This window comes from Alexandromys fortis, unplaced genomic scaffold, assembly GCF_014885135.2.
Source record: "Alexandromys fortis isolate MF-2015 unplaced genomic scaffold, M_Fortis_MF-2015_v1.1 scaffold_68, whole genome shotgun sequence".
Taxonomy (NCBI): Eukaryota; Metazoa; Chordata; class Mammalia; order Rodentia; family Cricetidae; genus Alexandromys; species Alexandromys fortis.
In genome coordinates this window covers 4,076,117-4,098,399 of record NW_026067948.1, presented here as the reverse complement: position 1 = coordinate 4,098,399, position 22,283 = coordinate 4,076,117, and the positions used below count along the sequence as shown (strand labels likewise).

The following is a 22,283-nucleotide window of genomic DNA, read 5'->3' as shown; positions in this document are numbered from 1 at the left end:
AAGTAAGATTACGTGAGAGGGGGACGAAAAAGGAATTCTGTTTCCTATATTATTTTGGCACCGAAAAGGGGTGTAGAAGAAAGATGAGAAAGAAACGGAACAGCAAAATCATATGGTTCACTGTGGGTGGCTGGACAGTGTATCGTTTTGTAATTTTCTTCATATTCTCTAAATATATACTGAGCATATTAATTAACGGGTCATAACAGACTGGAAGTGATTACCAGAAAGAATATATAAAATAAGGCCAGGGGACTTTCTAGGTGAAAACTTACACTTATGACATATAGAGGAACAAAACTTATACTCACAGTGTATATGGGAACAAAAAGACTAGAAAGAACAAGAGAGAAGAAATATACTGGCCCCACTGCGTGCCAGGAGCCCCACTGCAGAAGGACTAGGATGAGGTCATGTGGGGAGGCAGAAGCAAGGCTCTGACTGGTAGAGAGTGAGCTGAAGGGGTCCTAGAGGCTGCTGTCTCAGATCCCAGAAGGGAGGTAGAGCAGGAGAAAGATGGGGAAGTTATGAAGGAAGTCAGCTCCATCATCTGAAGATGGACAGGCAAGCCAAGAAAAGCTTCATGAGGAAGCTTGTTCCCTATACCACTTGGCTCAGTATTTTAGGTCCAAGCTCTACATATAAATCAGTGATACTACTTACAAGAAGAAGATATAAAAATTATCTATTCATTTCTGATTTCTCTTACCTCTTCATTTAAAATTGGGGCTGGAATACATTAGAATCCATTTGGTGCCGAGCTCTCCAGTAACCGTTAACGTGATGTGTTTGGAGAGGCTAGGACTCTATATAACCAAAACAAGACCATACAAGACTAAGTAACGATTTCACTCTTCTCAGAAATTACATCAAACAGTGTGGCCCTTCATCAATAGTTTCCATCTTGCAATGAGATGTAGGTGACTTTGCTGGCAAGGAGGCAGTTATTAAGAATTCACCACTGGACGTCCCATCTCCACGGGAGCTTGAAGCTTGAGCTGGTTCTTATTCCTCCAGGAATTGTCCACTAAACTCTAGTTTCCGAGGTTTCACTGACGAATACTTAAAGAATATTTTCAAAACAGTCTCTCGTCTATCCCAGACTGATCTCAGATAGCCAAGAGTGACCATGAACTTCTGATCCTCCTGCCTGCACGTCGCAAGTGCTGGGAGGGATCGCAGGTATGCCCTTCTGCATCATCCGGTGTTCAGGACTGACCAGGGCTCCACACAGGCTCTGTACCACTAAGATGCATGCTGGCCCCCATCTAGAACCTGTTAACGTGCCAGTCCTCAGCTCCTCTCACCATGCAAGCAGCTTCGCCTTCAAAGCACGCTCAGCATGTGTGGTCTGAGCCCATGTCCCTTCACCTACACACCTTATCTGTGCAGTTTGATGAATCTTTCACGTGTCAAAATATCAACAGGTTGGGATGTGACTTCATGTTGTGATGCTGTTTCCGTTTCTGTCTCACGACCACCAGAAAGCCCTGAAGATGTCAACAAAGGGTAGTTAGCTGTCTCCACTGAGCACATTTTACACCCAGCAAGAACCCGATGCAGATAACAGGGGGTTCTTAAAGGCTAGACTGGTAAAAAGCTGTTTGCTGTGCTTTCCATTCTCTTCCACAGTCCTGCAGAGATGCTTGCCTGACTTCTCGACCGTCAACGGAGTTTTAACAGTAGGAAGCAGGATGCAGATTGAAGACGGAACTGGGAAGACCAGAAGTATTGTAGAGCTCAGGGAGGCTGCAATGTATGTCCACATTTCTGTGTTCTTTCGATGCATCCTGTTATTGTATAAAGCATGAGAGTACCACTTGGAGTTACAGGAAATCACTTGCGCAGTATTAAATAAAGTACGCGTGCTGCTCTAGATTAGAAAGAATAGCATCCCCGGGCGGTGGTGGCGCACGCCTTTAATCCCAGCACTCGGGAGGCAGAGGCAGGCGGATCTCTGTGAGTTCGAGACCAGCCTGATCTACAGAGCTAGTTCCAGGACAGGCTCCAAAGCCACAGAGAAACCCTGTCTCGAAAAAAAAAAAAAAAAAAAAAAAAAGAATAGCGTCTTTCAGAGTGGTTAACGTTCTGTTAAGCAGGAAGATTTGGTGTAGAGAAGGGTGCTGTTGCCAGCTCAGATTCTACAGTCAAGTTGAGCACAGTCCGTTTCCTGCTGTCTGTTTGCCTGTACGTGGCACACAGTAGTCTGGATTGTTGAGAAATACGTCTCCTTGGCTGTGTGCCCATTCGCACGTGCGCGAACGTGGATGCTCCCCTTTCATTGCTCACTTGCAGAGTTAAAAGAAAAATCAAAGGAATCCTGGAAATTTATTTCCTTTCCTTAAAAGACACTGGGAGTGCAGGTGGCGCAGCACCCTCCTTCATATGCAGAATGTAATAGCAATGTAAATGAACCCCAGAGATAGGAAGCTGCATGGAAACCGATGAAATAATGATACACACATGACTCCGCGGACACAAGACACATGGCAAAAGTCGATGTCCTGTGACGCACACAGATCACAGTGGTGGGACAGGTTACTTTGGAAGAGGGACATGCTAAGATGGGGGCTGGGAGGGAGGATTTGACAGTGACCTTGACCACCCACCAGGTGGGACACATGATCTACATCTGGCTACCACATGACAGAGATGCAGGAAGAGGGATTATGGGGATATGCATGGTCAGATCTAGAAACTTTGTAAATTAGATCCTGTCATTTAAATGTACCTCTTACAGGGGAGCTTCTGCTATACTGAGAGCAGGTAGTGTGAGCTGTGTAAGGATTCCTCCTGCTTTGGATGGCCAGCTCCTCTGTATATGGGACTACAGCTACGCTTGCAAGTGTCTTGAAATGTCATTTGATAGGCTGTTGGGGCTAGTGAAGGGGTCACTATAGCAGACGCTCTCTGAAAGCACCCTTGAAGAGAATCTTGTAAAAATATTTTTTATTATAAGAACTTTTTTTTGAAAATTAACGAAAATAATTTACTTTTCCTTCAGGGGCATCAGTAAAATCTTTGATGCCAGGACAATCGGACTGAAGGTGTTTGAAGACTACGCGACCTCGTGGAAATGGATCCTCATGTGAGTGGACTGAGCATGCTTTTATTTATTTATTTATTTATTTATTTATTTATTTATTTATTTTGTTTTTCGAGACAGGGTTTCTCTGTAGCTTTGGTGCCTGTTCCGGAACTAGCTCTTGTAGACCAGGCTGGCCTCAAACTCCCAGAGATCCGCCTGCCTCTGCCTCCTGAGTGCTGGGATTAAAGGTGTGCGCCACCACCTCCCGGCTTCTAGATGCTTTTTGATGACCTCTATAGACTCGTCAACCTCCTTGTTCCTACTAAACGGTCACAAGTGGGCTCAGTCCTCAGGGTAAATTTCTTTTTCATGTAGGGGTAAGGACAAGACAGATAAATTTGAAAATATGCCTATGAGAACATAAGTTTCAAGCTCACATATTAATTCACTAGTAGAATTGGTACATGTACCAAGTCCCTGCCACTGTGTCTGGGGTCAGGGGGTGGGCATGGTTTGAATTCATGTGTAATCTTTACTGTGCTCTTTTCACACACGATAGTAATTCTTAGCGAAGGCTATTCTAGTTCTGAGAAACTTAAAATACATACAAAGGTAGAGATTTAAATTTTCACAAGTAAGATTGGTGTTTTGGAAGGTTGACACGTGGGATGTCCGTCCTAACGTAGGCAAGCGTGTCTGGTGTGTGGGCCTGTCCTCTACCTTTGCACCACTTGGACGGTTGACACGTGGGATGATTGTCCTGACACAGGCGTGTCTGGTGTGTAAACCTGTCCTCTCGACCTTTGCACCACTTTCCAGAGTTGAGAAGCTTCTGTGTTTCCCTAGTGACCAGAGAATAAAATCAGTGCCCCGTTAGTGACTCCAAGGTACTTTATAATCACATCAGCACAGTGTCTCAAGCTCACCTCTGTCTTCCTTGATTAGCCTTACATGTCATTTTATTTTAAAGGCAGCTTCTTAGTGGGTGGATAAATGGCTCAGTGATTAAGAGCACTTGCTACTCCTGCAGAAACCTACGCTTCTGTTCACAAGATGCTCCTAACAGTGGCCTGTATCCCCAGCTTCAAGGGATCTCTTCTGGTCTTTATGGGTACCTGCATGTGTGCGCACATACACACACTACACACACACACACACACACACACACACACACACCACACACACACACCGCACACAAAAATATGTAAGTATTTTGCTGCGGTCTGTCTATACTGACTTAAATCTCACTGTGTAATCACGGAGGAAAGTCTTGAACTCCATCCAGTTTCAGCCTTCCAAGTGCTGAGATTACAAGCATGAGAGACACCTGATGACATTGTATTAATTATTTATATATATTTACAATTATATATAATATAATCATATATGTATATCTGGACTCTGTTTGTTGTGGTTTTTACCTCCAGTGGCCTGACCATCGCTATGGCACTGAGCTGCAGTTTTCTGATACTCCTGAGGTACATAGCTGGATTCCTCTTCTGGCTCTTCACGTTTGGTGTGCTTGGAATTATAGGATATGGTAGGTAACACAACCCTTAAAATCGCCAAGTCTCAGAATAACTTTCCTTGTCATTAGCAGTTATTGGAAAGCATTTGCTTGCCTTAGACTTAACTAGTTTGGGTCATTAACTTTACAATATTTATTTAGTTTCACATCTATTTTCTCCGTGACTCTTTCTGTCATTATTTTGAGAAGATCTGCACGGGAAAAATCTACTTCTTTCCCTGGCAGCCTTCAGTCTCGGTCCTGGTGGGGAGCGGGAGGAGCAGGAAAGATCCTGTAAAATAAATGAGCTAGAAGAAAGAGAATATATGTAAATAAAAACAGAACAGAGATAATCAGGTCAGATTAAAATGTACACAAGTTGGGACTGTATGTTATTTACGAACTATACAGAATGTGTAAGGAAACACAACAGTTAAAAGTGGAAGAATTGATTTAAAAAAACTAGCAGTTATAAAAAGAAATCTATAATAGTATAATAACATCAGACCAAATAGAATTTGAAATAAAGTTATTAGGAGCAGGCCCGGCCCAATTCACTAAAACAAAACCAATTCTAAACTTGAGTGCATCTATTAAAATACTCTCATGATTCATGGAAGTACACAAGATAAATAAGCCAATAAATAAGATATTAGTACCGAGTATAAATAAGGGGTGTCGGTCCATTTTCCTGCAAGACAGATGTACTGTAGCAATATTAAAACAGTCCTGTTCGTGGATGCTAAGGTTGCTATGAGCCAGGAGCCCACTGCAAGCCACATAAATTCAGGAAACATTTATGTCAACCAGAGCAGCAGTTGGTCTATTGCAGCCAAGCCTGATTCTAACTCTGTAGAAACGGCCATATTGATCATTTTTATGTAGGCATGTATGGTAAGCATGTAGCTTCTACTTCATAAAATAACACTGGATATTGGTCTTTTCCTTCCAAGGCATATGGTTCTGTTATCAAGAGTACGATGTCCTCCAGCAGAAACCAGAGTCCACCATCCTGATCTACGACATCGGAGTTCAGAGCAGCATAAACATGTTCTTCCAGCTGAAGCAGACATGGTTCTCGATGAGTGAGTAGATTAACAACGGAGAAGCCTGAGCTTGGTGCATCCTGCTTAACACATGAGTCACTCAGTGACGACTGTAGATGTCTATGAGTTATGAGTGGGAAATTGTGAACATACTGTGTAGCCTAAGATAGCGCAGCTTTAGAGGAATTCCAGGCCACTTGCCTTTAATTTGAAATGGTTTGATTATGGGGACTTGATTGATGTTAGCCTGCCAAAGAAAGAAATGGCTGATTTTCGTGATCTTACTTTAAAAGAAAGAGGACACTTACTTCACTCGCAGAGCAGAAGCTTTTATCCGATTATTGCAGGAATTGCGAGAAATAACTGAAAATGGATTTACATTCTTAACTGTTCACATTATTGAATTACTTAAGGTTGGCAGTAATTTCTAAAGCAAGATCATCTCAAAGATAGTTTCAGTCTTATGTTTCTATAATTGGAGATTCATGTTCATGAATCTAGGTTTTGACAGTTTTTCATTGAATTCTGTTTTTGAAATTTTCCCTTCTTTTCATTCCTATCGGCCTTGACATATCAGAGGAACTCAGTAGGAAGAAGCGTGTATGCATCACCTGATCACACAGTTATCCTCAGCAAGAGCCTCGTCTCTGTACATTCCAAACCTGTTTCTGCCTCTTCGTCCGAGAAACTCAGTATTAAGGGCAGGCGAGACTATGTCCCCGAATGACACCCAGCACCATGCAAAGTGGGGATAGACAGAACAGCAAACACAGAAGGGGAAGCAGAGGACCAGCTGGCCACGGCTGTTCTGAACCAGACTGGCCAGAGACCTTGCCTCAGAAAACAGAAACCACAACATAGAAAGAGAATCCATTTCAGTGCTGAATTGAGATTTATAACTCTCGTGGGCTGAAAATCATAGAACTCTGCCCCTACTGATGCTGTTAGGTGAAGAAAATAGTCTTAAGGAATAAAATGCCTGTGTGTAAAAAAGGACCATACAGTGGGGACATCTTGAGTTCTGTGCTGTTCTTACTCTCCGGGGAGTTTCCTAGCTACAAGGAAAGGTGAAAAGCCCAGATACCTTTCTTCCTCCCTGAGGTGGGTGAGCCAGGACCACTTCATTCTAGTAGAAACCTCCTCTCTTGCTCCATTTTTTTCCTTATCTGCTAGCCAAATCTGCTTCAAAACTTCTTGAGGCCAAACAGTCTTGTTATATTCCCCCACCCCCAATTCTAACACATGCCTTTGTTACAACAGTTTCAGAAAATGCCAGTAAGCCCTTAGCAGAAATGGTCTGCTAAGCCCATTCCTAGGTTTGCAGAATAAGCTTGCTTCTGGCGCTGACTTGTACTGCAGACTGCCGTTTTTCTTGTTCAGTGATCATCTTGTCCGTCATCGAGGCCATCCTCATCATCGTGCTCATCTTCCTCAGGAATCGAATCCGACTAGCCATCGTCATGCTGGAGGAAGGAAGCAAGTAAGGTGCTCAGCCAGTGCTCAGGGCCGGTGTCGGGCTGGGGTGGGGGAGGTGCTCAGCCAGTGCTCAGGGCAGGTGTCGGGCTGGGGTGGGGGAGGGGCTCAGCCAGTGCTCAGGGCAGGTGTCGGGCTGCGGTGGGGGGCCCTTGTGCTGCACAGCAAACCTTCAGCAAATGGACCATCTTCCCTGCAGTACCCACACCACCAGGACTTCTTAAGGAAGAAATTAAAGAACATTAAGAACGTGTTTATGTTCAGATGTTTCCACTTACTGGCATCAAGGTCACCTTTCTGTCTTTTCTGTCCTTTCTGTCTCTCATTCCACAGTGCAAACTAAGAATCTATATAGCCTGTGCACAGACACATGTGAACATGTACATGCTAGGAGAATGTCAGTCATGAAGTACAGATGGGGTTGGCGGTACCATGTGTCCCATTATCCCATGGTGGCACGTGTGTTAATGTCACCGATTGAGAGAATTTGCAGAAGTCCTAATCACTGTAATCCCATGATATCAATTGTGTGCTGTGCATTGTGTGTGCATGATACGCCTTCCTAGTGGACAAAGTGCTGGTTCCTGAGTGCCTGACTATACATTCTGTATGAGAAACACATAATTCAGGCACACTTAATACCCAGGGCCACTCTCATTTTTAAAATGTTACAAAATAAACCATCTTTTATAAGATCCAATAATATCTATAGTCTCCAGACTGTTCCAAATGGTCACTTGAGAAACTCTGTGCAGTCAGGTTTTGAATGAGGAGCAGGGAAAACTCACCCCAGGAAGCCACAGATCCTCTGCTTACAATAGTAGAAACAAAGTTGTTAACCACCGAGGGCAGAATTATTTTTAATTGTCTTTAAGGACTATTTTAACAAAATTGCCATATTATTATAATCATAGTGCCACCCGAAGCCAGTGGTTTAACAGCTAACAAGCTGCTGGTTAAACTCTCCCCCTTACAATAAAGGAGGCCCTGTCATTATCCCCTGAAACTACTCATTTTCTGGGTGTATTTTTTAAATGGTACGTTATCGTGTAGTTCACTATAACCCAACGCACATCTAACAACCTTCCATGTGTAGGTGAGTGTGTGGAGTGAGCGTGTGTGGTGCGTGTGTGTGCAACTGTGTGGTGTGTACGTGAGTGTGTGCGGTGTTGAAGGGCCAGCATCACCGCGACAGGTTGATAGATTGTCAAAGGGGAAGTAAGGGCAGGAATAAATGGGTCAGAGTTCAGAGTAAACTTTGAATTAACAGCTTAAATTCCAAGTGTGCAGGAAGGGAAGGCAGCAGAGCTCTGGTGTGAGACAGGACAGGGAGGGGCATGTGTGCAGGTGCATTTGATGCAGGGAGATTTCCTTAGCAATACAGAATAGGAATGTGTTCAATCTGGAGACAGAGACTGGAGCAACTTCTTAAAAGCTGCTAGTGACAGTCTAGCTGGGAACATTTGGCAAACCGTCATGTGGTAAAATGTCCTAGAAGGAAAACCCGCTGAACGGGTTCCTGTGTTGTGGGGGTGATAACACAATCATTTCTTCCCCAGGAAGTGGTGGATGTGAGATGCCAGAGGGCAGATGAGGAAGGCCTGTCTGACTCTCCGTAGGATGGCATGAACCGCATCATAGTTCCCTGCGCGGTGCCTGCAGCAAAGGCCAGCGCAGTGTGGAACACAGCACAGAAGTTTCTGAATCAGGAGAGGAATCTCACACTGTAACAGAAGGCCTGAAGGTCTTCTCTCACTTTAGGAAGCTAAGAGTCTAAACAAGAAGACATCACAGGGCTGTGGTCTGTCAAAACCTTGCTGGTTGCTCAGCAGGGAAGGGGAGTGGAAGTCTAGTGCAGGAATTGACCTCAGCACTGGGGAACACCCCTCTTTAAAATGTGTGAATGCATGTCAAAGCCAGCTCAGGACTTGCTACGACCACCGCTGAAGAAAATAAGAAAATTATCAGTGACCATTAGCACTGTTTCAGAAATCCAGTCTAAGGCTTGCATCTAGTTCTTTACACACGAACATTTGGGTATCGAGAGCGTGCAGGGTATTGAGAGCGTGCAGATCCGATCCAGATTCCTGCTGAACATCAACTGTTGGCTTCATTTCAGGGCCATCGGCTACATCCCCAGCACGCTGATGTACCCGATTTTAACTTTCATCTTGCTGTCCATCTGCATCTCCTACTGGGCGGTGACAGCCGTGTATCCTTTGGCCGCTGACCTCTGCTGTTACCTTTTTAAGTTGATGTGTAAAATAATAGATTTCATCATGACACACACACACACACACATATATGTATATGTGTATGTATATATATGATTGATATGTATGTATTGATATGTGTGTAAATAATAGATTTCATCATGACACACATACATATATGTATATGTAGATATATGATTGATATATATGTGTGTGTGTGTGATTGCCCTTCGCTCATAAGTGCCTTCCCACTTCCCTTCCCCGACCCTCCTCCCCTCTCTCCATAATGGATTTCTTTATCTCTGGAGTCCACCTTGCTACTCAAGACCAGACCTCACACCCAGGGTTTTTCATTCCTGTGAAGACAAGGAACAACCTAAAGAAGTAACTGGATTAGGTTCCAAACCTAAAAATTTGTCGATCAAATTTAATTTCCCCCTAAAGAAGTCACAGATATGTGTTCTGTTCTAATGCTTATTCTTGGCAATAACTAAGCAGTATCCTCCATCTCTCACTGGTTTGTCAGGGCCCTGTCAGTGCATCTGGCCCATGATGCACTAGTATCAGCTTCCTGGGAAGATGATCGGTACAACATGGGAAGAAAAGGCCTTTAAAGCGCATTCCTCCACAGTCTGCCGATTATGGTTTTCTTATCTGTTTATCTTTAATTTAACAGTAAATAGTTTATCCTTAATCAAGGTTGTTCAGTTTCTTGGCTACATCAGGAGTACCAATATTCAAAGTTATGGTCCCAGAGGGGAAATGTATCTATGAAGATGAAACTTGTGACCCAGATGTGAGTAAAAGAATTCTGCTACCACACATCATGAAACAGATGCAGGGGAACTTGGTACAGAAAGAAAGGGAGGGGTCGTCAGGAAAGCATTGGATGTAGCAGGTGGAACAGAGCTCGCTTTTCTGCAGTAAATCCAGGAAGCCTGCTGTGGCAATGAAAGCACAAATAATGTGTAAAAGTACAGTAGGGAGAGGGGTGTGTGCACATGGATTGAAACCAGCCCTTTCCAGAACTCATTACAGAATTCCATCGGTTAATATATCAGAGAAGTAGCAACCAAAAGTAATGAAAAGCGGACAGCTGGGGAGCCACAAGGAAAGATAAGACCCACATTTAATGCCATGTTCTCGTATCTTCTTCTGAGCACAGATTTTCCCTGAAACTAACATTCCCAAAGTCTGCCCCGGGGCATCCTGTAACTTCGCTTCCTACAGTGGCAAGAATGAGTATCACAATTACATCATGACCTTCCAGATGTACAACCTCTTTGCCTTCCTCTGGCTTATAAACTTTGTCATTGCGTTGGGTCAGTGCACTCTTGCGGGGGCCTTTGCTTCATACTACTGGGCCATGAGGAAACCCCAGGACATCCCGAAATACCCGCTCTTCATTGCCTTCGGACGAGCGGTGCGGTAAGCTCAGCACTGAACTCCACGCTCCTTTCTTCAGCTACAGTTTGTGCTCTGGTGTTTATGCTTGGAGAGTGAATTCAAGTGGAAAGGCACTAATGAGCTGCAAATACAACTTGAGATTCGTAGATGCTCGTTGCCTCTAGTTACACGGCTTTGCAATCCCGTGTCCCGTTAATGTCCTAAATCCCATAGGTTACCAGAGACGATAGGGCATACAGTTGGACACCAAAAGAATTATCTTGTGGCCCCATTGATCAGGCCAAGACCCCTTCTAGGAGAGCATATTATGGGTTATAGAGACAATATGGATAATTGCTTTCAAACTTTCTGTGGAAAGCTCTATCAGTTTGAATAAGAGATTACAAGAAGCCCTGCTTTTGTCCCTCCCTGTTATCCATGGAACTGTTTGAGAGGCACCTGTGTATACAGAACAACCCTTCATTTTATGCCCTGTTTTGTCTTCACCTAGATACCACACGGGGTCCCTGGCCTTCGGATCATTGGTCCTCGCATCAGTCCAGATGTTCAAAGTGATCTTAGAGTACCTGGACAGGCGGCTGAAAAGTAAGCTCGCAGAAGTGATCATAGATTTCCCTGCTAAGAGTGGGGTGGGATGGGGTGCAGGTGATGTGCTGACTGTTGTGTAGGGTGTACTGCAGGTGACGTGGTGACATTGTGGATCAGGGTGGAGAGGATAGATGTGGTAGAGATTTGAATATTTTGAAACACAGTCCAACAGGACTTGCTAAGTATGGGGTACCAAGATGAGGGATGTGAGTGGAGGGGAAGGCAGTGTCTGGGGTCCTCATGGTTGATCTTGTGGGGTCCAAGAGAAGCAAATTTCAAAGAGGAATTAAAGAATTCTGTCTTAACATATTACTGTGGAGGAACATGTAAGATGTCACAGGGGCAGCTCCATATCTGCCAGGCTTAAGACACTGTGAGCTCTGACAACACTCTTCATACAGAGCACACGCAGTCCGCACACACACAGGCTCTGTTCACACCATGTCTTCATACACAACACACACAGTCTGCACACACAGGTTCTGCTCACACTGTGTCTTCATAACACAGCACACGCAGTCCGCACACACACAGGCTCTGTTCACACCATGTCTTCATACACAACACACACAGTCTGCACACACAGGTTCTGCTCACACTGTGTCTTCATAACACAGCACACGCAGTCCGCACACACACAGGCTCTGTTCACACCGTGTCTTCATACACAGCACACGCAGTCTGCACACACAGGCTCTGCTCACACTGCGTCTTAATAACACAGCACACGCAGTCCGCACACACACAGGCTCTGTTCACACCGTGTCTTCATACACAGCACATGCAGTCTGCACACACAGGCTCTGCTCACACTGCGTCATAAAAAATAATGAAGTGGGAAAAAAATTTGGAGCTCTTATTTCCTGATTGAATTTCCTGATTTTAGATAAAATGATAGCATTAAAGCAGGATGGTTTGGCAATCAAGTGGACATATACACCTGGAATAACATGAGAATCCCACACATAAATTCTCACATTTAAAACTGTTTGATAGGGAAAGAGTAGTAGTCAGTCTAAAGGTGATAGAGACATCGGAGCGCCCACATGTGAGTACATAAAGCTGGACCCATATTTACAGTAAATACAAAATTAACCCAATACACAGCAAAGATCTAAACACAAGGGATAATGCTATAATACTTTTCGAAAAGAAGAATCTTTATGTCATTGGATATGGCCATTTCTTGATTTTACACCCAAAACACAAGGCAAGAGAAGGCAAATGGGACTTCATGAAATTTAGAAACACTTGTGCATGAAAGGAAGGGCAGAGTAAAGAGACAACCTTCACAGTGGAGGAAAATTGTTGCAAATAATATGCCAGGTCGTTGAAGGGCTCGTCTCCAGAACACAAGCAGAACTCCTGTCACTCGATAGCAAGCAGTGAAAGTCCAAAGGTGGCCCAAGGAGTTGAGAAGACCTCCCCTATAGACAAGAACGCTCAACTAAGACTGTAAGGACACAGAGTCATTATACAGGACCTACAAACCAAGCCACATCCTGATGCCACCACACACCCATCAGGATGGCCGTCAGAGCAACCGCAACAAACCGGCCGTGAATAGAGTGCGGGATAGAGAAGCTGGACCCTTTCATACAAATGTGTCATGGTACAGCCACCATGGAAACAGCTACAATATGTAAAATGCTAAAAACATCATTTCATAGAAACCCAGAAAACAACTCTCACATTGCTCCCCAGTATCCGTGATAAGTATCTACCACAGCCAAAGGATGTGACCCACTCACGTGTCCGCTAATAACAGGGTAAGGAGTGCGTTCCACTTCCGGTGCAATGTTAGTGCACAGAAGGGAATAAAGGGGTCGATTTTGAAGGCACTGTGCTAAGTGAGAGCAGCCAGGTAGAAAAGAACCCTCTTTGTATCATCCTACTTAGAATTCCTAGGAGAAGCAGCTTTCTGCCAGCAAGTAAAATATGAGGAGAATGGAGAAGGGTGGCTTTTGATTGGCCATTGATATCTATTTGATTTAACAAGCATTTCTGAAAATGGCTAGTGAGATTATTTTATGACGCTGTAAAGGTGCTAAAGCCACTGAATTATATACCAAAGAATGGCTGAAATGTCAACTTGGAATACATCACAGTAAAAAGTTCCACTCTGTTTCCAATGTCCTCCTTTTGGGTCTGAAGGCTGAGAGTCGCTAACAGACTCATACACCCCTTCACAGAGGCACAGAACAGTATTTCCAAGTTCCTCCAGTGCTGCCTGCGGTGCTGTTTCTGGTGTTTGGAAAAGATGGTGAAGTTTTTAAACAGAAATGCATATATCATGGTAAGTAGGCCACTGCTTGTTTATGGTGCCCTTGCTTTGCTCAGCTGACCTCATGTCTGCCCTACTGCCTGGAGAGCATTCTGGTATCTTGTGGTTGACTTTGTGGGTATGTGATTCCACGCCTGAATCAGGGCTACACTTTTCCTGAGATGTTACTACCTTTGATAGCTCATTTAAGGGGAAATGCTTCTGTTGAAATTTTCAAAGTGTGCTAGAGGCCCAGAGAGACGGCTCTGAGGATAAAGGTGCTGGCTGCCAATCCTGACGAGCCAAGCTAGCCCTAGGTTCCACAGGGTGGAAGGAGAGAATCAAATCCTGCAATGACTTCTACAGGCAAGCTGTCGAGTGAGCATACACACATACACTCTCACACAAATACACACATGCACACACACACATAAATGTAATTAGACTTTAAAATGTTAAACAAAAATGAAAGTGTGGTAGATTGAAACAGTGCTGTGTGTCTAAAACTTATGTAAGAGGGAAGCTCTTGTCCCTGGGTCCTTCAAAAAAGAAACCACCTTTCTAATAGAGGGATTTACATAATTTTAGGGAAGAGATTGTTTTAACAAACTTTGTATTAAAGAAGAGTAAGCAGTGGTAAGGCTTGGGCAAATCTCTAACTCATTTCCTATGAGAATGTGCAAGCCTCTATGGAATTGAGTTTACACAGTAGACTCAGGAAACACAACTCCCTCAAAATGTGGAAACTGCACTATTTTACCATGTTTGTTTATTCTCACAGTGTGGTGGGGACTGGGCTGGGTTCATATGGTCAGGGATGGGGATGCGATTAATTTACCCACAGTGAGAGATAGTACTGAGCCTTTTAATCGGCAAATTCTCATAGGAGATAGAAGGTTTTGGCTTTCCTTAGGAATAATTTATTTTGATGACAATATTCAGTCCATTTAATAACTACTACAGTCAAATGTTTCAAAGATAGATTCCCTCATCTGAGACTTGAGGAAAAGGCCTGCCCCTACATACAACACTTGGCAAGTCTATTAGTGGGGTCAAGGACAGAGAGCTCCTAGGCATCCTACTAACCTAAATGTTGGAAAGAAGTCAGGGTTGCTAGTGTGGAAGATGGCGGTGAACTGGGCTGTCCTGGGAGGTGTTTGTTTATGCCACTAACAAGAGTGTCAACCATCTTCTTCAGATCGCATTATATGGCAAAAATTTCTGTGAGTCAACAAAAGATGCTTTCTATCTGCTCATGAGAAACATTTTGAAGTAAGTAATCAGGCTGAGGACGACCATAGACAATCTGGTGAGACTTGACATTCTTCACTTGTAGTTATCCAGGGTGTTGCTGGCCTTAGCAGCCATGGATGTTGCCTTTCAGTTTGATAGATTTTAATCAACAGTTCCCTTCATCCACCTAGGAGGCTACATAGTTAATTTTTATTGTCTTTTCTGCTCAAGAAGTTCTCCAGGTGGCTTACGTTAGCATCTCCTTGGTGCCCATTTCCTCCTCTCAAAATTGTTGAGAAATGGGTGTGCAGAGTCGGAGAATAAATTTACCATACTCAGGATCCAGGGTGCCTTCGCTACTCCCACCAGATGACAGTGAAGACCACTACCCAAGTTCTTTGATCAAATTAACAAGCTTTATGCTCTATCAGACAGGGCTATCTCCTAAAGTGAGGTTTGAGAAAATAGCATCAAACACAGGAGAAGGTGGGGTTTATATAGTTTTAAAAAGCTGCAAGACTAGGGTTTTTCAAGAGTTGGAGGATTTCCAGAGGAATTTTGGTTATGTAGGAGCTTGGCTGAACATTTCAAAGTTATCTGGCAGAACATCTTATCAGGGTGTTGGGAGCATGTTAAATTCCAGAAACAGGTTAAAAGCAAAATCAACTTGAATTTTGCAGCAAACAGAAATGGACTTGTTCTGACCTTACAACAAAATGGCTTCCATCTGTAAGATGGAGTCAAGCTGGTCTATCACCTTAGGGAATAGAGAGAGAACCAGACACCTTCATTGCTCATCATCCTACAGGGACATCATTCCAGTGTCCTCGTCTATGAGTCTCATTAGAAATAAGAACCTCAGGCCTGGCTCCCATGCTCCTGTCTTGCATTTAACAATTGCCAAATAAAATTTCATCAAATACACAGGAAAGTGAACCTGTGACTCATTACCTGGTGTAGATTTCAAACACTGAGTTATACTTTCTTGTTTCCTCTTGACGCACAGAGTCGCAGTTACAGATGAAGTCACACACTTTGTATTACTCCTGGGGAAAATTCTAGTGTCTGGGATTGTAGGTGAGTAGTGATAACAACATAGATTCAAAGCTGTAAGGAGTTTGGAGACTCCTGTGCCACAAAAATACCGATATCCTTTCTCAGTGTATGATATCCATGTCCTGCTTTTTCATGTAGGTATCCTGGCCTTCCTACTCTTCACAGAGAGGCTGGAAAGGATTGTAGAAGGACCGACGACTTTAAATTACTACTGGGTACCTTTCCTGGTAAGAACTGGTGACTTAGTCACTTGGGGGACACTGTAACAAAGCAGTATAGGGTGAGTGACTTCACCAATAGATCTATTCCTCCCAAGTTGAAAGGCTTGGAGGTGGCAGCTGGGAAAGAGGTTGATTCTTCACATCACAAGCTGGAGAGAAAGGTGGCAGACCCAGTCTCTTTGTAGAGGGGCACGATCCCCACATAGACGTATTCCCACTGTGACCTCATACACATGTTTCCCATAGCTCTTCCCATAGCCCTTCTCTTCAGTTCTACCCCATTGGGGATTGTAGTTTTAATGTAAGATACAGGGAGCAGTTCAGTCTATAGAAGCTTAGCATCAGTGATGCCATGATTAGTAAGAGCTGGAAGCATAAGAAAAGCAAAAGGAGACAGAAACAGCAAAGACAGCAAGTACTACCGGCCTTAGTCTGTGTCACTTGTCTCCTGCTTCTGATGTCGGGTTCCTTGGAAAGGACTGCTCTGTTGATAGGGCTGCATGCAGAAGGTTTGCTGGGTACTCTTCCATGAGCTACATTCATAAGGAAGTAAAGAGGACTAGGCAGAGCAAGAGAAGCCAGCCCATAATACACTTACTGCTGTATCCCCAGATACAGTGACAGGACCTTCTGGAAAAGAAGCTGGCCTTGTGAATCATGCCGGCAATGTTAGCCAGGAGCTGATCCCCCATATGGGACTCTAACTTGGACGAAGTGGTTCCCTGAAGGGAGTGGATGTCTATGCAGTGAAGCATCTGAATCTTCTCTGCAGCCGACATTTCCAGTCACTGAGGATGAGAGGATGGACAACTCGGCCGAGACCCGAGTGGAGTCCTGCTAGACCCAGCACAATGAGCTAGCTCTCCTAATCTGTATGACATAAATGCTTCTCCCTGAGGTCAGGGCAGAGACACAGAGGGGCTGAGTAACTTGAGGACCTAGGTAGCATATGCTCTTAACCTCTAGACTCTCCTGCCTTGATGCGGGAACTCAAAACTGAGATTCTTTGGGTAGGCACTAGGAATATCAGTGGGCATGTGAACAAGGACATGTTTTTGTAATCTCAGGACAACATGCACCATAAAGCCAAAGGTGTCTATATTGCAGATGTTCCCAACACGGAGTGTGCCAATGTTTGCTTATCCTGCCTCCATTTGCATTTGTGTTATTATTGTTCTGAGTGAAGTCAGTATGAACAAAGTCCCATGTACTGGACCTCTTCTCTGTCTGTTCACAGACTCTGGTGGTTGGATCTTACCTGATTGCTCATGGGTGCTTCAGTGTCTACTCAATGTGTGTTGAGACCATTTTCGTCTGCTTCTGTGAGTATCTACCATGTACATTTGTCCTGTGGAAAACGAAAAGATGAGAAGGTGAAAACTCAGTTGCCACCTGGCTTGGTGATTTGCTTTACCTAGCCTCAAATGCAAAGCAGCATTTATTTGGGAGGAGATTATTACTTGTATACGCTTGTTAGTTCTGTTGTGGGAGATGAGAGAAATAGAGAGAAAAGGGGGGGTGAGAGAAGGTCGTTGGTTAATTAACAAAGGAACTGCTTGGCCTCATAGGTTAAAACATAGGTGGGTGGAGTAAACAGAACAGAATGCTGGGAGGAAGAGGAAGTGAGCTCAGATGCGATAGCTTTCCTCTCTGGAGCAAATGCGATGAAGCTCCAACCCAGGATGGACGTAGGCTAGAATATTCCCTGTAAGCGCACCTTGGGGTGCTACACACATGAATAGAAATGGGCCAAGCAGTGTTTATATGAATACAGTTTGTGTGTTGTTATTTCGGGGCATAAGCTAGCCAGGCGGCTGGGAGCAGGGTGGCAGGAATGCAACCCGCAGCTCCTTCAACAGAACTGCCAATGCCAGGCCAGCCTGGGCTAGATAGCAAGAGCTTATCTCAAAAGCAAAAATGCTTGACCTATGAAATTAAATCTTTGCTCTACATTTTCCATGGAGTCAGTGATGTAATGAAAGTGAAAAGTCACAGAGCTGAAAGGTGATACCTTAGAAACCCTAGGAAGAGCTTCCATATAAATGTGGAGATAAAGATCCAGGGATCCAAGGGCCCAGGGGTGCGGTGTGAGGTGTATCCAGGGGTAGAGGCCAGTTCGCGCCTCCTCCACCACCAGCATCGCCTCCGTTTGCCTCTGTTTGACATGCTAACGCTGATTTCTCTGGTTTCTCCCTGTTCAACTCCACATTGTAACCCTCTGGGTCCTGTTGTGCTGTGGCGCCTGCCTTGGCTCCTAATACCCAGGTGAAGATGTGGAGAGAAACGACGGCTCGGCAGAGAAGCCTTACTTTGTAACCCCCAGCCTGCACAGGATTCTCACCAAGAAGCGCCCAGGTCCCCAGAGACAGACTGAGTAGAAAAGCTCCAAGCAGGAGCTTTGTGAATTAGGTTGATTGCAATGTGAAAACGTTGCTTTGGAGCAGGGTGCAAATTCCGTGCTGTTTCTGAAAAGGCTGCAGTTGGTACCACTGGAGGGAGCAGGCGTTTGACAGTGGCCTAACATTCTTTTTAGACTGTGGTCCCAACTGCAGAAACCTGCAGCTGACAATGTTTTACTAACTTTTATAACTTTGCTAGCCTTTCTTTTTTATAGGTGTATATTTGTAAAGGATATTCAGGCAGTTTTTTTTAACAACACTATAAATGTGTGATCGATTAGCCATAAACGTACCGAGTTGTAATTGGCCGGCATATGGCACTAAATTTGTAAATACGGTGCTATGGTTATAGTTACTGTTTAAGCTGGTGAACAGCTCTCTAAACTGTGATTCAGCTTGTAACCCTGGTTCCCTAGAAAGCATATTTCAGTCTGGTGAGTCCATGACAAGGCATGTGAAGCACAGGTCCCATGGGTTCCATGGCTAGCATCGCTGCAGGTGACATGAACTGTGGCCCTGTGGTCCATCTGTTTCAGAGACACGAGACTCATACTGGGGCCAAATCTAGGTTTGGGGACATCATTTCCATTACTGTGAGCCTTTGGCCACCCTGAGAATATTTTGAAAGAGCGGAAATGGCTACCTCGTTCATCTCTTGCCTTTTGCCCGAGTTTCCAGTCACTCTTGGAATCTCCTCTTCACGGGTACATGCCTGTGTTCTTGTGACTTCATTCTGCAGAAGGTCTGAGTTCAACTTTCAGTGAGGGAAGTACGCTGATGGGTTCATTCAGATTTTATTCTAAGGAAATGAATGGACCAGTGGCTTCCTGTCAAGTACCACATCTGATACTTTCAAGGGTGTGCTTGGTTCAAATTGGAAAATCTCCTCCCCACACCACACCCCAAGGGCTTAGAGAGGAAGCTGGTTTGTTGTGGCCGTGCCTAAATGTCACATGGTGAACTGGACCCATACACCTGTCTGCTCTTTCCTGTGTGTGGAGGGGACCAGTGGGCCACATGGCTAATTAAAGCCCCTCCAAAAATCACATGACTAATCAGTGCCCGTTTGGTTTTGATGCTAAACTCATGTCAGATTGTCTATATATTAATAATGGAATGTGTGGATATCAATACGGCCCTCACACTTGAGAGTCGGAAATATATCCTTGAGTTATAAGTTAATATAAACGCTAATTTATTTAATAATCCTGAAGTGTGCGGGTCTAGATTTAGAACTGTTTTATGGAGACTTCCTACAGAGAGCCAATTGTTTCAGAAAGTTTTCAGTGTGTCGTCCACATGACAGCCAGCGGCTTGTGCTTTGTCTACTTTATTGAGGTTGTTCAGTCTCAAATGTCACTTGGAAAAGAGCCTTCTTTCTTTCTTTGATAAAGGAGAGAAAAGTGATCGTTTATCTTTTTCTTGAATTTATTAGTATTTTGTTTTCAACCATGCAAGGACCTCAACAAAGACCTTTAAGAATGTGGCATTTACTAGTGAAGCTGCAGCCGCAGATGTCTCTTGTCTGGATGTGGGCGTCTCTCTGGGTCGTGATAAGATATTTGATCCAGATACACACAAAAATTAGCGATAGATCAGTTGTGAGAAACTGGCCATCGTTTTGATGTATTGTGGTGTATTCCCCAGAAAAATAGTCTCTGTTTTTTACTACTGTACTTAAAATGTGTAGCGTAAAAATGAATGTTGTTTCTGAGAAGAATTTTAGAAGCCATTTTCTTATACAGCAATTAAAGTTTTTAAAACACAGAGCAATATTTTCAGAACTGTCCGTGGAAGGTTTTGAAATTAATTGTAAAGACCACTTTGTCAAGGTTTTACATTCTAAGTTGTCATTGGAAAAACAAAGGCAATTTGGAAACATTGTAATTTAGAGAGTAAATTTGGGTGGGGAGTAAACGTTGTTTCCTCAGTCATTCCATGGAAAGGCTTGAACTTTCGCCAGAACTGACCTGGGACACGGAATGAAATGATACCTTATCGATGTATTAACAAGGGCTGATCGTTCTCCATAGCTGTTTACAATGATGCTGATGGCATCTAAAAAAAGCGATGTTTGGCGTTGCTGTGCAGCGGGTGGGCAGCAGGTGGCGATGTTGCTCCTCCCACCGCTTTGCTGCGCTGTTGACGCTCTGCCCTCCTCCCTCCTAGTGGAAGACTTAGAAAGAAACGAAGGCTCTCCTTCCAGACCCTATTTCGTGACTCCGACCCTAATGAAACTTTTGATGGAGCGCAAAACGGATAAGAAGCAGTAGGAGAGTCAGCTGGGCACCCCGCCACCGCCACCCGCGTCACCTCCTGCTCCGCTGGGTCCGTCTGACACTCCCTGCACAGTGCTCCGGTCGGGGATATCCGTATCCACGGCCTTGCTGCTTGCGTTCTCATCTTATACCAAAGCCCACTCTGTAACCTGTGAAGCCATCAGAAGCTGCAAGGGGATTGTTAATAACATGCAACATTTTTATACTAAGCTCTTTCGTTTTGTATTTTTTTTTAACATAAAGAGGCTTGGATGTTTGGAAAAATATATTAGGTACATTCATATTCTTTTCAGTATTAACTTAATGGCATATACATGATTTAAATCACTAATAATTTTTTTAAGATGACAACTAAAAAGACTTCTGCAGGGAAAAATTGATAATTAAAGCAAGATAAATGTTTTTAGGTCCCTTCCCCACTCCTGTTTGACAGTCAACCAATTAAGCAGACCACCTGCCTCCGTTTTGCCTAAGTAGAGGATGCTTCCTGTGAGAGCTGCCAGTCAGCCACCCGCCCTAACCACCCAGTTCTCTCGCAAGTGCCTTCCTGGCTGGTCAGTACTTCCCGGATCTTGTGGGCAAGTGTACAGACCTTGTTTGAAGAAATCAAGCCCTGCAGTGTCAAGCGATGAAAGGTCTTCTCACGTTTTCAGTTTGTTTTCTTCTGTTTTGTTTCCACCTCGCTTGCCGACTGGATACCTCTGGTCATTTCACTCCTGGTAATCCTCACTTCCAGAGGAGCTCATTGTGTGACTCGAACAATTCCCCTTGCACCTTGTGGACATTCACAAATGTGTGCTACACGCAAGCAAAACAACCCGGGAGAAAATCTGTTGGCTTTGTCTTTGTTTTTAACTGAAGGAAGTTTTAAAGTAAAATCTTTTCTATAGTAGTTCCTTAAAAATACGGTAGGTCGGACCCTGCACATCTAGTGTCTTACCCGTCCCCAAGGGCAGCTTGTGGGAGTTATGCGGGGATGCTTGCCCCTCAGAGGGTGGTAAGGGGCACGCCCGGTGCTGACGACCTCCGTTACACTTGACTCTTCAGTGGGAGCCTGTTTTGTATATGTCAATCCACTTTTTATGAGAAAACCTGTTTACCTGTCGATTTTTTTACTGTGCCAATAGAAGTCTTTGATTCAGTTTTAAATAATGTTCTGAGGAGTGCTAAGGTTTAGGAGAACCAACTCCGTTTAACCCAACTCAGACTTATAGCAAGTCAACCACATGGTGGACATTAGTGAGTCAGTCAGTAATAACTTAGTATCGTTTATCAATGATCTGTTTGTTGGAAGGTCACTTTAGATACTTTTATACCAAAAAGTTCCCACTAGCGCCTTGCGGTGTGGGCTCACCACCCCTCCCGCCCCACGCCTGGTGGTTTGGGCTCTCCTGAGCCCGTGGCGGCGTGGGTTATATAATCACTGTGTCTCTGCTATGCAGGAACACTCAAAGTGTATGCTCTAAAATACCTTGGGTAGCTAAAATGGTTAATATTTAATAAAATTTGTTGTTGCTCATTGTATATTTGGTTTTTTTTCTTCTAATAAAGATTTCGATACCAGACAGAT

The 22,283-nt window shown here is 44.1% G+C and overlaps 1 protein-coding gene across 1 annotated transcript in view; it reads left to right on the top strand.

Annotated features, from left to right (window-relative positions):
- Slc44a5 (solute carrier family 44 member 5) overlaps positions 1–20,707 on the top strand; it is a 76,814-nt gene extending 56,107 nt beyond the window's left edge. Inside the window, exons 7-21 of the mRNA XM_050149481.1 lie at positions 1,633–1,756; positions 3,005–3,088; positions 4,456–4,568; positions 5,489–5,620; positions 6,962–7,061; positions 9,174–9,266; positions 9,976–10,063; positions 10,433–10,695; positions 11,165–11,259; positions 13,455–13,558; positions 14,724–14,797; positions 15,765–15,835; positions 15,953–16,041; positions 17,273–17,357; positions 20,604–20,707. Of these exons, the coding sequence (XP_050005438.1) occupies positions 1,633–1,756; positions 3,005–3,088; positions 4,456–4,568; positions 5,489–5,620; positions 6,962–7,061; positions 9,174–9,266; positions 9,976–10,063; positions 10,433–10,695; positions 11,165–11,259; positions 13,455–13,558; positions 14,724–14,797; positions 15,765–15,835; positions 15,953–16,041; positions 17,273–17,357; positions 20,604–20,707 (1,619 nt within the window). The remainder of the gene's footprint in view (positions 1–1,632; positions 1,757–3,004; positions 3,089–4,455; positions 4,569–5,488; positions 5,621–6,961; positions 7,062–9,173; positions 9,267–9,975; positions 10,064–10,432; positions 10,696–11,164; positions 11,260–13,454; positions 13,559–14,723; positions 14,798–15,764; positions 15,836–15,952; positions 16,042–17,272; positions 17,358–20,603) is intronic.
- The last annotated feature ends 1,576 nt before the right edge of the window (positions 20,708–22,283 follow it).